The sequence below is a fragment of the Sceloporus undulatus genome, chromosome 3 (assembly GCF_019175285.1).
Source record: "Sceloporus undulatus isolate JIND9_A2432 ecotype Alabama chromosome 3, SceUnd_v1.1, whole genome shotgun sequence".
Lineage (NCBI taxonomy): Eukaryota > Metazoa > Chordata > Lepidosauria > Squamata > Phrynosomatidae > Sceloporus > Sceloporus undulatus.
The window spans coordinates 225,559,342-225,574,198 of record NC_056524.1 but is presented as its reverse complement, the minus strand read 5'-3'; the positions used below and the strand labels follow the sequence as shown (position 1 = coordinate 225,574,198).

At 40.5% G+C, this 14,857-nt stretch overlaps 1 protein-coding gene across 6 annotated transcripts in view; it reads right to left on the bottom strand.

Annotated features, from left to right (window-relative positions):
- ST6GAL1 (ST6 beta-galactoside alpha-2,6-sialyltransferase 1) overlaps positions 1-14,857 on the bottom strand; it is a 118,914-nt gene that overhangs the window by 31,996 nt on the left and 72,061 nt on the right. For all 6 annotated transcript variants that reach the window (XM_042459231.1, XM_042459232.1, XM_042459226.1 and 3 more), the window contains exons 2-3: positions 12,438-13,125; positions 8,931-9,028 (exon numbers count right to left, since the gene is read on the bottom strand). In XM_042459231.1, the coding sequence (XP_042315165.1) occupies positions 8,931-9,028; positions 12,438-13,071 (732 nt within the window). In that variant the 5' untranslated portion in view covers positions 13,072-13,125. The remainder of the gene's footprint in view (positions 1-8,930; positions 9,029-12,437; positions 13,126-14,857) is intronic.

The following is a 14,857-nucleotide window of genomic DNA, read 5'->3' as shown; positions in this document are numbered from 1 at the left end:
ATCTTTATGAGTCTGATAGTTTGGTTTATGTAGTCTACAAACATCTTGCACCATTTTACAACTTCTAACAGCAGCTTTGTCTTTATGCTGTTCAGTGCAAATATCAGAAAAGCTATCTGGGGAAAAGCAACTAGCCCCCAAAAAGCATAAAGGAAGAAATTGTTGCAATACAAGAAGCAGCAGAACAGGTGCTCCTTTGGTGAGTCATAATGTGGAACAAAAGCACTTAGCAACTGACCTCAAATTCTGTGCATTAGAGAAAATCTGTCAGGGATGCTTTGATTTGGATTTCCTGCATGGCAGGGGGTTGGACTGGATGGCCCTAGTGGTCTCTTCCAACTCTATGATTCTATGAAAATAAACACCAATTTCAAAATCTTGCTGAAAAGATAATGATTTTTAAATTAAAATCCTTGGCACTCGAGCTCTTAATGGAGAGAAATAATTTCTTCCACTCATATAAAATCACATTGTAGTTTTCAGGTATTCTCTTCAGCCCAGTCATTTTCACAATGCCCTTGAACTTTGTCCAGTTATTCTAACATATACAGTACTCATAAAATAAAATTTAAATCTTGCATTCATGCCATGGTAAGTGATGTAGGTGTTATTTTGTTCAGTTTTTTTTTTTTTTTTTGTTTTTTGCAATTCAGCAAATTTCTGAAAAAGGCCTCTGGAGAAAGGATTAAAATATCTACAAGCCAAAACATACCATACTTGCTCAACATCACCTTTCAGATGTGGCTTCCTTGTTTCATGAGTGAAGCTCTAAGCAAGCACAAGTTGTGGCATTAGAAAATATAACTGCAGACGAAGGAACAGGTCCCTTAAGACATTAGCATAATCTTTGCATTTCCTGACTTCATGCCACCTGAGATTACTTTAAAAACATTCTTAAACCAGGAGGTTTTTTCAATACTGAATTACAGTACTGAGCATGCAAAGTTCAATGGATTGACCCCACTGATAGAAGGTAACAAGAATGGTTGGAATGGTCATGCTAAAACAGATTAAAAGCTAGCTCAGGGCTGAACTAGATGTGGCATTTCTCATAAAAGCCATCTGGGTATTTCAGAGCAACAGAAAACACAGAACTACAACTGAGTCAACATTTCTGCAAATGCCCCTTCTTTGTAAAAATCAGAGCCCTCTCTGACCCTAGGAAACAATTAGCTGGAAAAGAGCTAAATGTAGGAAATGTAGAAAGGCTGCATATGAAGACGTGTGAAATATATTTCAGAGTGGTGGCTTCACTTGGGAAGTGATCTCATTGTTTTTAAGGTTCTTTGCATTACCAGTATTCAATTTGAAAAGTGGCTGATTGTGACTGTCAAATGCAATGCCTCAAGAGTGGTGGAGTCTCCTTCTTTGGAGGTTTTTAAACAGAGGCTTAATGGTCAACTGTCAGGGGGTACTTTGAATGTATTCCTGCAGGGCAGGGGTTGGACTTAATTACCCTTGTGGTTTCTTCCAATCTATGCTGCTATGATATGAATCTTCAAAGTAGTTTTGCACAAGGGAAGAAATAGACTCAAGAAAGTTATACATCGCCACTCCATTTTCACAGATTTGAAATTTGCGCCCTTCGCGGATCTGCGGGGGACAAATGGGGAATAAATGGGCCATGCGCCTGCAGTGAGTTTCCATTTTTGCGGGGGAGTCTGGAATGGATCCCCCACAAAAATGAAGGGCCGATTGTAGTAACTTTTCTAATTAAAAAATGAATGTATCAGTTTGCAGGAGTATCAGAAAGAATGGAACACTTCCATACATGGTGATACTGAATTGGGAACTGTATGTCAGTAACAGCTTCATTTCATTTGAGCTATCCTTTGACTGAACCAGCATTTAAAGAAATATATTTAAACTGTGAAGCTGGGATAGCAGAATGTAAATGTGTGTGCATGAGGGAGACAAGGGAGGGAGAGAAGAGAAGGGGAAGTGGGAGGGGTGGAGAGACAAGGGCCCCATTCCCACTGGGCAAAAAACCTGGCTTATTTCGCTGCGATTCTGACTCCGATTCTGACCCATCGTTCGCATTAAAATGGGTGCAAACAGACTGGGTTTTTTTAACCCCTGTTTTCGTTCCCATTGGTATTTTCCCTGTGGTAATTTGAAGCAGGTTTTTTTGCTCCCCGTTCCCATTGCCCTTCCGGGACCTCTTTTTTTTAAAGCAGCTGTCAATCAAGTGCTTAAGCGCTTGATGTCACAGCCAATCAGTTGCTTAGGTGCTTTTCCCCTCCGGGAAAGGGAAAACGGAGACTCTATTTCCCTCAAATCTATTCTCTGGAAAAGAGAAGGAGCCTCTATTCGCCATAAACCCCTTTGCATCTGAGGCTCTTCTGTGTCTCCCCATAGTTCCTCTGGGAAAGAGAGAAGGAGACTCCATTCCCCCAAATCCCTTTGCCTCCCCCATTGCTCCCTGGGCTGTCTGGGGGGCAATCAAGCCCATCTGCTGCTCAGGCGCTCAGGCAGAGGCAAAAAAAGAAAAAATAATAATAGTTTAAAATGGTGTTCAATGGTTCTCCTCACACATCAGTCTATGAATGTGGAGCAGGGGGGAGGTTGCAGGGGGCATAATGTGTTTACTGCATTTGGAGCTCAATGTAGTGCGATCGCCTTACCCTGTTTCCCAATCCACCAGGGGAAAGACTATGTGAACGGGAGAAAATGGTGCCGGCAATGCAGGAAAGAGAACAAGCTGGTGACACCCCCAGGCCAGCCCCTTGAGCACTGCTCCTCCCATCCCCAAATTCCTGAATCAGACACCCTTTCATTCCCATTCATATGCCTCGAATCAGACTTGGGAGGCACAGGAAAACTCGCTAAAAAGCCGCTGTTTTTTAAAACCGGTTTATCGACCAATAATTCGGGTTTTTTCAAGATAAATTCAAATTCCAATGGGAACGATATCGGAAAATTCCAATGGGAACGATATCGGAGCAATGCTGATCGAATGCGTGCTGAAATGGAAACAATGCACCCATGATTCATGTCCTGATCTGCGTTATAAGCCAGTGAGAATGGGGCCAAGGAAAGAATCTCACTGTGATGTTTGCAGCAATGTCACATCTGAGATCCTTTCACATTACACAATCATGGGATTTGATCCCACTTGAATTCCCATGGCTCCATCTTACAGGTTCCTGAGATTTATAATTTGGTGACTGCAAATCTCAGGATTCCACAAAATGAAGCCATGGCAGTTCAAGGGGAATTAGTGATATGGCTGTGTAGTTTGAAAGGGCCTCTGGATTTCCCCTGTAGCTTAAAGCAGCAGTTTTCAAATTGTGTTCTGGGGAACTTTCATACATTTTTCATGAGTTTGACTCATGAAACACTCATGAAATACATAGAAAGGGGCCATTCTAGGGCTTGTGAGGGTGAAGCTACTTTCGGTTCCCAAATCACTGAGGAACCCAGTAGTTTCTCAATAAGCCCAGGCTCACAGAGAGAAAATCAAGCAACCCACTGTGACTTCTCTTATAACATTATATTTAGCCTTCACTTCTAGTTTCAAACCGTGATTTTCAAACTAATCTGAAGAATTTTCCTGTTCATCAGATGTGTTCTTCATTGAAAGTACAGGTATATTTCAGCTAACAAAGTAGATGTGTTCCTAAGCATTATTTCTTTAACAGAAAATTTGCCACTAGAGGCACAAACAACACAGAAAGAATAGACATAAGTTCCTGCACCACAAAAACAAAAAAATGTGATTCAACAAACTTTTTATCAAAACCTACAAATATGCACAAGTGAAATGAAACAACCAGAGGTTGTTCACACAGCTCAAATGAAATGTCTCTTCCCTGTCCTCACAGTGAGGCATTCTGATGATGCAGGACCTAATCTCCACTTCTGGTGTGAACTGTCCAGACAATGCACCAAACTAGACATATACCCCCTTAAAATAGTTTTACATAACTCACCTTTTACTCCAGATCTTCCCAGTGGATCCAGAATCCTCTGTTGAGACTTGTGTAGCTGTTTACATCACAACCTGCTGTGCCACCCAGTGCTGGCATAGAGAGTTGCTCACTCTAAGAACAAGATGCCCAGCCATGTGATTGATGCTGGGGCCCCCACTCTAACCTCAAAGTGAACATCTCATGGCAGCAGCAGTGGACGGCACAGTGGGACATGTGTGCAAACAGCTGCTTGATGTCACAATGGAGTTCACAAGTAACAGGAGTATTTCAGGGCAGCTCCAGGGCCAGAATACTTCAGGCTGCTTATGGAGTATTCTGGCCTGTGCAGACCCAGCCAAGGTCAAGTAAGTAAATAAACAAATAAGTAAACCCAGGTCAGGTAAATGAAATAAGTAAAATAAGTAGATAAAAACATTTTGAACATTTCATTATCACTTTAAATTTTCTTTTTAAATTCATCTGGAGGTGATCTTTCTTTCTTTCTTTCTTTCTTTCTTTCTTTCTTTCTTTCACTAGCCTCCACTTTTATGATGATTTCCATTTTGGTGGCCAATCTTTAGATGCATGTTGGAGGGAGGCTTATCTGCTTTCCCCTTTGTCTCTGTTTTGCTGTTCATGCAAGCTCTGCAGGAGATTCTGGAGGCAGCTGCTGTTTACCTTGCCTGTCATAGGCAGGACCACAAAGCTATAGTAGGATTGGCTAGAGTAGATTCCCGCTCTGTTCCAGTTCAAGATTTATTGTATTGTTTACTGCATACATGTTCCTGCAACCTAATACCAACAGTCCATGTTTCTCTAGCCCTCCTTCAGCATCTTCTCAATTCTACTAAAAAAAAAAAAAATCTTCCAGCTACACTGGTATGCCTAAAAGGAATTTTTAAAAAAGAGATTCTTTGTCAGAGGTTTTGTTAACTAGGGTATGCCTGTATCAGTAATGATGGGTTGGCATCCTTGGAGGAGTTTCTTGTTTCCTCTACTATGGCAACTGCATGACCATGTTGGAAGCATTCCAAGAGTGGGGTCCAGCAGGCATGGCCAATGCTCTGTTTGAACCAAGACTGTACTCACTAGAGTTCCTTAGCAGATAAGTCAATGAGGAAGAAGTACAATAAAATTTGAAAAACAGTGGTTTCTTAAAGTGTATCAATAAGAACAAGACATAACCTTCTGACTTATGAGGGGCAAAGGCTAAGGTGTGCATGTGTTGCCTTACTTATGGAGATTCTATGAATTTCATAGGGTTTTCTTAGGTAAGGATTATTCAAGGAGTGTCTTTATGAGCTACTTAATCCAAATCTGGTCCGGAGCAATATACCCCAGATTCACAATGGTGACCACATGCACAAGTCCAAATCCACTGTGATACTGCGTTGTGTACATATCGGCCAATTCCATCTTTGGAGCCACTGCCACTTTCTCGCAAGCAGGAGCTTCATGTAAAACATGTCTGGCACACCGTCACTTCTACTGAGGTCAGAAAAAAAAACCCAGACAGGTGATCAACAAGGAGTCTTGGTGCCCATCTCTAACCTCAGCAGAAGCAGTGGTGTGTTAGGCAGATTTACATAAAGCTCTAGCCCACAAGGAAATGGTGGTAGTATCTCCAAAAATGGGCCATCCCCTTTTCCTGTGCTGCTCAGCAAGAGAAAGGGGGATGGCACGGCTCTTGGTGTATGAACAACTGGATTGAACTGAATTGGACCCAGTCCAGCTGCCCACATGCCAAAACAACCTGAGATCATTCTTGAGTTTCCAGAAAGCGCCAGAAGTTCCCCTGACTTTGCTTAGTTCGGAGCAAAGTCAAATTAAGAGCAGAAAATCACAGATCCTCCCTGGAAATACTGGCCATATGTCATCAGGACTGCAGCACTGACTCTGGGATGAGTACAGCATTTTTCAGAAGTGATTTTGCCAGTTCCTTCCCTTGAAAAAATATCCTACGACACCTATTATTATTATTATTGTTATTGTTATTGTTATTATTATTATTATCCTTTAAACCTACTGTATTCATTAGTGGTATCCTATTAATATCCTACGCTAATCATTAGTGGTCTCCTTTCCATGTACTAACCAGGGCTAATCCTGCAAGATCTGGTGCCTTTAGGGTATTTAGGCTGCTAAAGACTAAAGGAGGGCACCTTTAAATGGAAGGGACTTAGGCTTGTCCCGCTCACCTCCCAGATATTCTGTACACTGCAGAAAGGGCAGTTTCTCATGAACTTGCTCTTGCAAACGTGCTTATTCGTTAACTCAGCTGCCTCATTAATATCCAGTCCCCAGATGCTTTTGGCTATTTTTAACTGAGTACCAGGCACCAGTACTACAACAGCTCAGATGCCTGCTTTCAGGGGCCTTTCTGCTCTTCATCAGCAGCCACTTAACTGCTACCAGATTTATGCATCCTGTCCTTTTGCACTATTCTTAATGAACTGCTTGGTTTATTGGCTGCTTAAATGTTTGGGCTTTGACTGTCTTGATAATTCCCACTTAACTGTCTCCATGATCTGTCCTGTATACACTATCAGACTGATTAATGAATATTATAGAATACCCACAGGGCAGCTTACTTTTGCGTATTAATTAATTTTCACTTCAATCTTCATTTAAAGCTCTCTCTCTCTTGGACCTTCTAACAGATATGACTAATTCTCCCTGCTGCCGGCTCCAAGTCTGTGAAGGAATACTGGAAGGGTCATTCCCCATAGGGAGGTTTTTAGGGATGTAAATGTGAGGTGCCTATGAAAGGATTAGGTTTCAGCTGCTCCATTCCCCAGTATCATATATAATCTTCTGCAGAGGGCTTCACCTACCCCTGCTGCTCTGATCAATCAAACTGGTTGATGGGGCCAGCTGCAGTCAACATGGAATCTCCTGGGAATAAACATCATGTATTCAAGCTGGACTAACAACACAGAAAGAAGAAATGAATTGAAAAGATTTATAGTTGTAGATTCATTACATAGGACATAAATGCCTCTTCCAGCTAGATTTAGACTCTGAAATGTACCTAGCCAAAACTGACAGGACTTAAAATTATGTTCCCTATCGAATGTAATCTGTATGGGCATGTGAAACAAAATTCAGGCTGTGATACAAAAATTGTGGGTTGGATCCAGACTTAGCCGTAACTAGAATTCCACAAGATTTAAATAGTCAAGATTAGACCAGACTATGGCGGGTTACAGACCGCCAAAAAATACGTATGGAATACGTATTAGGGTTAGGAAGGGGTGGTGCTTCCGCACCCCCTAACCCTAGTACGTATTCCATACGTACAACATGGCGGCGCCCCTTCCACACGGGGGCTGCCATGTTTACGTATCGGACGCATAGCGTCCAGATGTGTCGTGGCGCCTCGCGACGTCATAGAGGCGCCGCAAGAAGGAGCTCCATTTTGGAGCTCCTTTTTTGCTCCGCGTGGGAGCCGCGTGGTGTGGCTGCTACGGCTCCCTTGTGGAGCAAGCGGCGGCGGTGGCAGACCGCCGCAAAGCGGTGGTCTGTAACCCGCCAAAGTTACAGTAGATCCTCCACATTTGCTGAGGATAAGGGCACAGGACTTCTACAAAAAAAAACCTACTTTTTTAACCTGAGAGACCACCTTGCTAGGAATCTCTAGGTCCTCCAGCACAACTCTGTGGTCAACATCTGCCAAAAATTTACCACAGAATCATACTGGAAAACCTACAAATGCCTAGAGAAGTATTTTCTCTAATAAACTCTAGATCCTCCAGTGCAACTCTATGGTCAATTTCCAGCTGCATTTCTCTGGAGGACCTAGGGGTTCCTAGAGAGAACATAATAATCAAATCTGCAAATTATCAAAACTTCAAATGCCAAAGCCACAAATGTGGAGGGCTGACTATATTAAATCCTATGAATGTTGAATGCTCTGTCTGCATACACTCTACTTTCCTTTCGTCATTGTGTAACAATATGAATTACCTCATGGGTGGGCAAAGTGACAACTTTAAGGCTTTTGGTGGAAAGAGGTAGAACCATGGAAACACAGACATAGAATAGGCTATAGGGATAATGTTGTCCAACACCCTGCTATGTAGGAATGCACAGCTCCTGAGAGGTGCACATCCACTTCTGTTTAAAGATCTCCAGAAAATATCTCCATCACCCTTCAAGCAGTCCATGCCACTGTTCAACAGCATTTCCTATCAAGAACACTTCCCAAATGCTTAATTTGAATCCACTGGTTTTCTGTCCTAATCTACGGAGTAACAGAAAACAAACATGCTCCATCTTTTACATGGCATCCCTTCAGATTATAATTTAAAATCTCAAGAAGCATTACTTTGTGTGGCTCCCTCCTCCCAAATTCCCCTTCTGTTGAAAGCAAGGATGCAAAAATTAATGAGAATTCTTTATATGCCTAGGATCATAGCAACTGGGACCAGGAAGGAATAGGAAAGACCATCCGCTTGATGATATATCTTATCTTTCACTGCACTGTGGATAACTTTAGGGGGAAAAGCTCTCACTGGAATAAATGAGAGCATTATTATTCGAAGTTTAATACCAGTGGTACATGTGGGGGTGGGCAGACTTTTGTTAAGACTTATAGGGAAGGACAGCCTTTACTTCCCCTTCTTATGTGCTACAGTCCTAATGAATATTTTCCCTGCACCAGGTTTTCCTAAATTAAAAATACAATCTGAAATGTGTTCTAATGAGATATTGTGTCATGTGCTGTCTGGTTTTAAGATGCAAACCCTGATTGCCTTCATATCTGCTAAAATTATTTTAAAATAAAATCTTTCAAACTCAGTGGCTCTATACTGGTTCAAAGGCAATACAAAGCGTTGACATCAGTGGTTCTTCCACTTTTTGCTGCAGTGTTTGTTTCCGTAACTTTACTGGACAGAAGAGGTTGCATAACCAATAGAGCAGAAGCAAGTCCTCATTAAATCCCTTACATTGTTAAACCAAAATAAACCACCTTCCATTGCATTCCTTATCACTATATCTATCTACCAGGAGACTTACCTGGGAATTTACAAGCCGAATCGTGGTTTTCTCTCCCACGTCAACCTGAAACCCTCTGGTAGGGGCCCCATTAAACCGCAACACGGCATCGTGATTATCTAAAAGCAAAAAACAGGAAATATAAATTCAAGATATCTGATAGATCAAAACTTCTAAGGAACAAAAGTCTGTTTTGAGCTCTAGAACTCCACTATACCTGTTTTAAGGAAAGTCAGTAACAAGCATTAGCTCTACTGCAACCAAACTTTCAATTGTGCGTTTAAGAAATTTTTATTTACACAGAACCTTCTACTTAGGTTTACATGGGTTTGCTCCTATAATATTATCCCATTTGAGAAAATCCAACTGCAACAGAGAGCACAACACTAAAGCATCTGGGGGCTTTGTGCTGATAGAGCAGCAAATCTATTCTAAAATTTAGTTTGAACTTTAGAGTTGCAATCCACAGTGGAAACTTACTGGGAGAAATAGAATTCAGCACCATCCTTTCAAATTCAAATTCAAAAATAAAATATGAATCAAACGCATCATTGCACTGGCATGTGAACCATCAGGTGCCACTTCATCTTAACATTCCAGGAAACATACACAAAAAACATACATACACAAAACGCACTACTTATAAGAGAAGAAGTAGAAATGTTTTTCTATTCTAACATGTGACGTGATACATGCTGGAATAATGGCAGTCATAAACAGATTTCTAATAATAATAATAATAATAATAATAATAATTTGTTTTATTTATATACCGCTATTCCAAAGATCATAGCGGTGAACAGCAAGTAAGCTAATTAGCAAGTAAGCTAATTATGACACTGTGAACATTGTAAAGTTGTGAACAAAACTTTCAATCAGTTCAGATATTACTGAAGTAATAGTGGTTGTAGATTCTGAATATCTAGGAATATCAGCCTGTCTTGGATTAGGCTACAGTACAGTTTTATGGATTTCTGTGATATTATTATGATGCTTTAGTTTTCGTTTTACTGTTTGCTGCTGTTTATTTCCCTGCTGGAACCCATATTTAACAGGAGAATCTTTGCATACATTAATTTTTAATGTACAGTGGTACCCCGGGATACGAATGCGCCGCCTTACGAAATTTCCGGGTTACGAAAAAAATCTATTTAAAAAAACTGTTCCGGGTTACGAATGTTTTTTCGGGTTACGAAAAATTTTTTGGTGCTTTTCGGCGCTATTTCACACCAAATCGCGGCTTTTCCCCATTAGCGCCTATGGGTTTTTCGGCTTACGAAGCCTTTCGGGTTACGAAAGCGGCGGCGGAACGAATTATTTTCGTAACCCGGGGTACCACTGTATTTTAGAATATTTAAAATGCCACACAGACATCATTCATTCATTCATTCAATTAATTAAAATATTCCCAGACCAACCTTACTGAAAGAATTTCAGGGCAGCATATAGTGGTGTGAGTGAATAAACTTTTCAGACCATCATGAACTACATCCAAGGGTATTAAAAGAACTGGCAAATGTAATCTCAGAGCCATTGGCAATAATCTTTGAGGACTCCTGGAGAACAGGAGAAGTCCCAGCAGCCTAGGGAAGGCAAATGTTGTCCCCATCTTCAAAAAGGGGAAAAAAGAGGATCCCAACAATTATTGGCCAGTCTGACATCAATACCGAGAAAGATTCTAGAGCAGATAATTAAACAGAATGTCTGTGAACATTTAGAAGAGAATGCATAATCACAAAAAGATAACATGGGTTTCTCAAAAACAAGTCATGCCAAACTAATCTGATGTATTTTTTTAATATAGAAAGACCATTTTGGTAGCAATAGCAAGCAATAGTAAGTACATTTCTATACCGCTTAGCAGTGCATTTAAGCACTCCCTAAGCGGTTTACAATGTGTAAGCTAATAGCCCCCAACAAGCTGGGTATTCATTTTAGTGACCTCAGAAGGATGCAAGGCTAAGTTGGCCCTGAGCCCCTGGCTGGTACTGAACTCACAACCTTGTGGGTTTTGTGAGTGAGTGGCTGCACTACAGGCATTTAACCACTGTGCCACCAGGGATCTTCAAGATGGTAGATGAAGGGAATGCAGTAGACATAGCATATCTTGATTTCAGTAAGTCCTTTGATAAGGTCTCTTCCAATTCTTTGATTTTATAATTCTACAGAATAATATTATTCCATAATCTTTAAATAACTCCACAGAATACAATATTACATATGGCAGGGGTAGGCAACCTGCGGCCCGCAGGCCGGATGCGGCCCGGTGAGGCCTTGGGACCGGCCCCAGCCTGGTCCTGCAGCTGATTGCCGCCGGGGCCTTTGGCCTCTCGCGCGCAGGGGCAAGGGGGGCAATTGTCTATAGACGCCTCAGAAACATGCATTTATATTAACATTTTTTTAAAAAAATCAGCAAATTTTTTTGTGTTTCCTCCACTTTTTTAAAAAAAGTGTCCACCATTTGAAAATGTTGTCCTACATTTGTCCTGGTTTATTTATTTATTTATTTAAATTTTTAAAAAATTTTTAATTATTTATTTTTTGGCTTCGGCCCCCCCAGTTGTGTGAGGGACAGCAACCCGGCCCCCGGCTCAAAAAGGTTGCCTACCCCTGACATATGGGGACAGAGCCTGAAATAACACCTGATGATTTCATAACTGAGATGAGATTTCAACCAATCTGATGGAGCTCTTACATTACACTTACTCTATGGTATCTGAAATTGCAGTTTTACTTAAACTCAAATGTATCTTCTTGACTTGACAGAATTAATCATTTTATTGTTAGTAAAGCCCAAACCTTCTATGAAATATACAGTAACTCAACCATAATTTTCAATTGTAAATCATAACTTGATTTAAAATAGGGATTATATTATATAGTATACATTAGACTAGACTGGGTAGCACTGTCAATTACAGTTTTACTTTTAAAGGTCCAGGGCTGGCTCAATGTTTATTCCGAATTCCCACAACCACTGGTTACATTTAGATGTCACAACAAACTATGTTGTTGGGACAAGGCTAGGTTCTCCCTGGTATCAAGTGCTCCCGCATCTTCTCTCTGTTCTCCAATGAAGCTAAAAGTAGGAAAATGGGTAGCTCCGCCATCCATTTTAGATAAATGGCAGTTTAACATGCCAGCTGAACTCTGCACTGTGGCTGACCATCAGTACAGTTGCTAAAAGATCCCATGGCTGGTTGTTGGTTTGTTTCAAAGAAACAACAGTTAAGCTTCCCCTGGGTTTTGTAGATCCCCAAACAATCTTCTAGTCGCAAAAACAAAATCATAGTTAAGAGTAATCAGTAAAAGGTGTTTTATGAAAATGTCAGCCCCAATATAATCATAGGCATTACAAAACATGGTCACACACATACTGAACTTGGGGGATGCTTGATGAGAAGAATAAATACTATCAACTGAGAATGAATTATTTTTTCCAGCCCCCAAACAATAAAACCCCTAAAAGTCAAAGATTTTAATTGCTTCCTCCCCCTGCTTTTATTGCAATAGAAGAATAACACACACCTATTTCTTCCCCCAAGTGAGATGACTTCATGGATCCTGCTGAGGATACGACTGCACATCGGCCCAATTCCATGTTGATGTTTTCCTTTGGCAGATACGGCTCCCATTCTGATGTACTAAAGGGCTTATCTGCAGCAGTTATCATCCCAAAGTTCAGCCGTTTGCGAAGTTGGCATAATAACTCCTTAGGTTTGCGTTTATTAGTATTCTTTGGACCAAAATACTTCACATTATACTTGTTAATTTGCAAATAGGTTTTCCTTGCCTTCTGTAGTCTTGGGTGGAGGCTTTGGGATGAACTATCCTTGTTCCACACTTTCAGGTAACTGGGCAATTTCTTGGGTTTTGTCACTAAATTGCTTTTTGTCACTTTTGAAGTAACATTAATTTTAGTATTTGATGCTTTGGTAGACAAAGGGACTTTACTTGTGTCATTAACAGCTTCTTCCTGGACTGTTCCTTCTTTTAGGACACCCCACCTCCACATCTTTATCAGTATGTTGTCATATCCACTTTCTGGCCGTATAGAAAAATAGAGTCCCTTTCGCGTTTCCTTCCACAAACAAATAGTCAGAACCAAAATAAAAGCCAGAAGGACGTATATACATTTTCTAAATGAGTTGACATTAACCATAATGTATGATGATGCATCAGGTTGGAGAGATCAACTTCAGACTGGAAGTTGGACCTGGAAAAAAACAACACAGATATATGAGAAAATCATTTTAAAATGTTGGGGATATCAATAGCATGGTTCATGCCTTTTAGATGTAGTCTGACCTGTGCTGAGAGATGCTTTTCCAAAAGCTGATCCCAACTATAATTACGTCTAGGGAACATATGTTTAAGCCAAGGCAAAATTTGGGAAAGCTAGCCTTACCAGCTCTGTGAGATTTTTGTGCATCTTTTGTGCATTTTAGAAGCTAGGACATATGTTGGTGCTCAAGGTTATGTGATAAATTATCCCTTTTTGTATAGTACCAGCTATTACAACATTATTGGACCTATAGATTCCACATTAATACCACTGATTTCTTAGAGATTTCTATTTGTGAAGTGAGAAGTAGGAAAAGCTGGGGTAGAGCCAGCTACCTATAAGTCATCACATGCTGTGCTGGGGGGCTGTAGGGAAAGGATATAACCCAGAGGCTTGTGTGCAAAACACTTAGGACAATCAGAAACAGAGGCCCTGTTATGATGAGAGGAAATGAGGAATTCTGAATAGAGTTTGAAGGGAGTAGAGAATGTGGAAGGAGTTCAAGGATAAGTGTTACAGTATTTGAAATTGAGATGTTACATGTATTGTGTGTGAAATAAGCATAACATCAGATGTTTACTTTATCTGTTATGACAACCAGCAATAGTTGTCCAGCCTCTTTTTGAAGCCCAGAGAAGGAGACCCCACCACAACACAAAGCAATTGGTTTCATTGCTAAACTGCTCTTAATGTCAAGAAATTCCTTCTAAAGTTCCATCGAAATCTATTATTCCGTACCTTAAAAGCTATTATTGTTTGTATGTACAGTGCTGTGCAAATCTACAGCGCTATATAAAAAAAAGCATAATAATATTAATAATAATAATAATATATAATAATAATAATAATAATAAATGGCCTGCTTCTACTCTGAGCAGGAGATACCATGCCTGCCCACCTAAATACGATAGCTCTTGTATTTAAAAGTGTAGTCAAGTCAGGAAGTAAGATATGTTCAATGTATAAAAATGTTTTTTTTTTCCTCCAGAAACCCAAAAAGCCATGTGTATTTTCTTGTGAGTGCTGGACCAGCTGGGTTTCTTGTACAAAAAAAACCCCTGCCAATAAACTTGCACAGGAAAAATGCACCATCCGGAAACAATATTTTGATTTTGCACAAAAAACCATGTTCCTTGTGTAAAGGACATCATTTTGTTGTAATCCCCACCTCCAAGTGTAATTTCTCAGAACACTTCCAAGGTGGGGGGGGGAGTTGCGAGGTTCTCAATACTGTGTGATTCTTTCCAAGTAGGTTTCCTGAATATTTGGAAATCCATTTTTTGGCCAGGAATGAAAAGCTGTGAATATTCTTTCCTTCCCTTGTTGCTAGTCAGTGCAGTAGATGAGAGGTGAGGAAATGTTTAGGAGTCAGTTTTCTGCTAAAAGTGGCAAAACAAAGAAATAAAACCTGGAACAAATTATTGCAAATTTGGAGGGATCGTGAGATGGAAAACGCCTTTGTACATGTGGCCCCAGGGTAGCCACTGCTCACCTTGCAGTGATTAGTGGTGCTCAGCTTTTTACCTTCCAGGAGGTATTTTGGACTTCAACTCCCATAAGCCTCAGCCATCATGTCTAGTAGTAGAGAATTCTGGGAGCTGAAGTCTAAAATATCTGGATGGCTAAAGGATGAAAACCACTGCAATAGATGGTACTAAGCTAC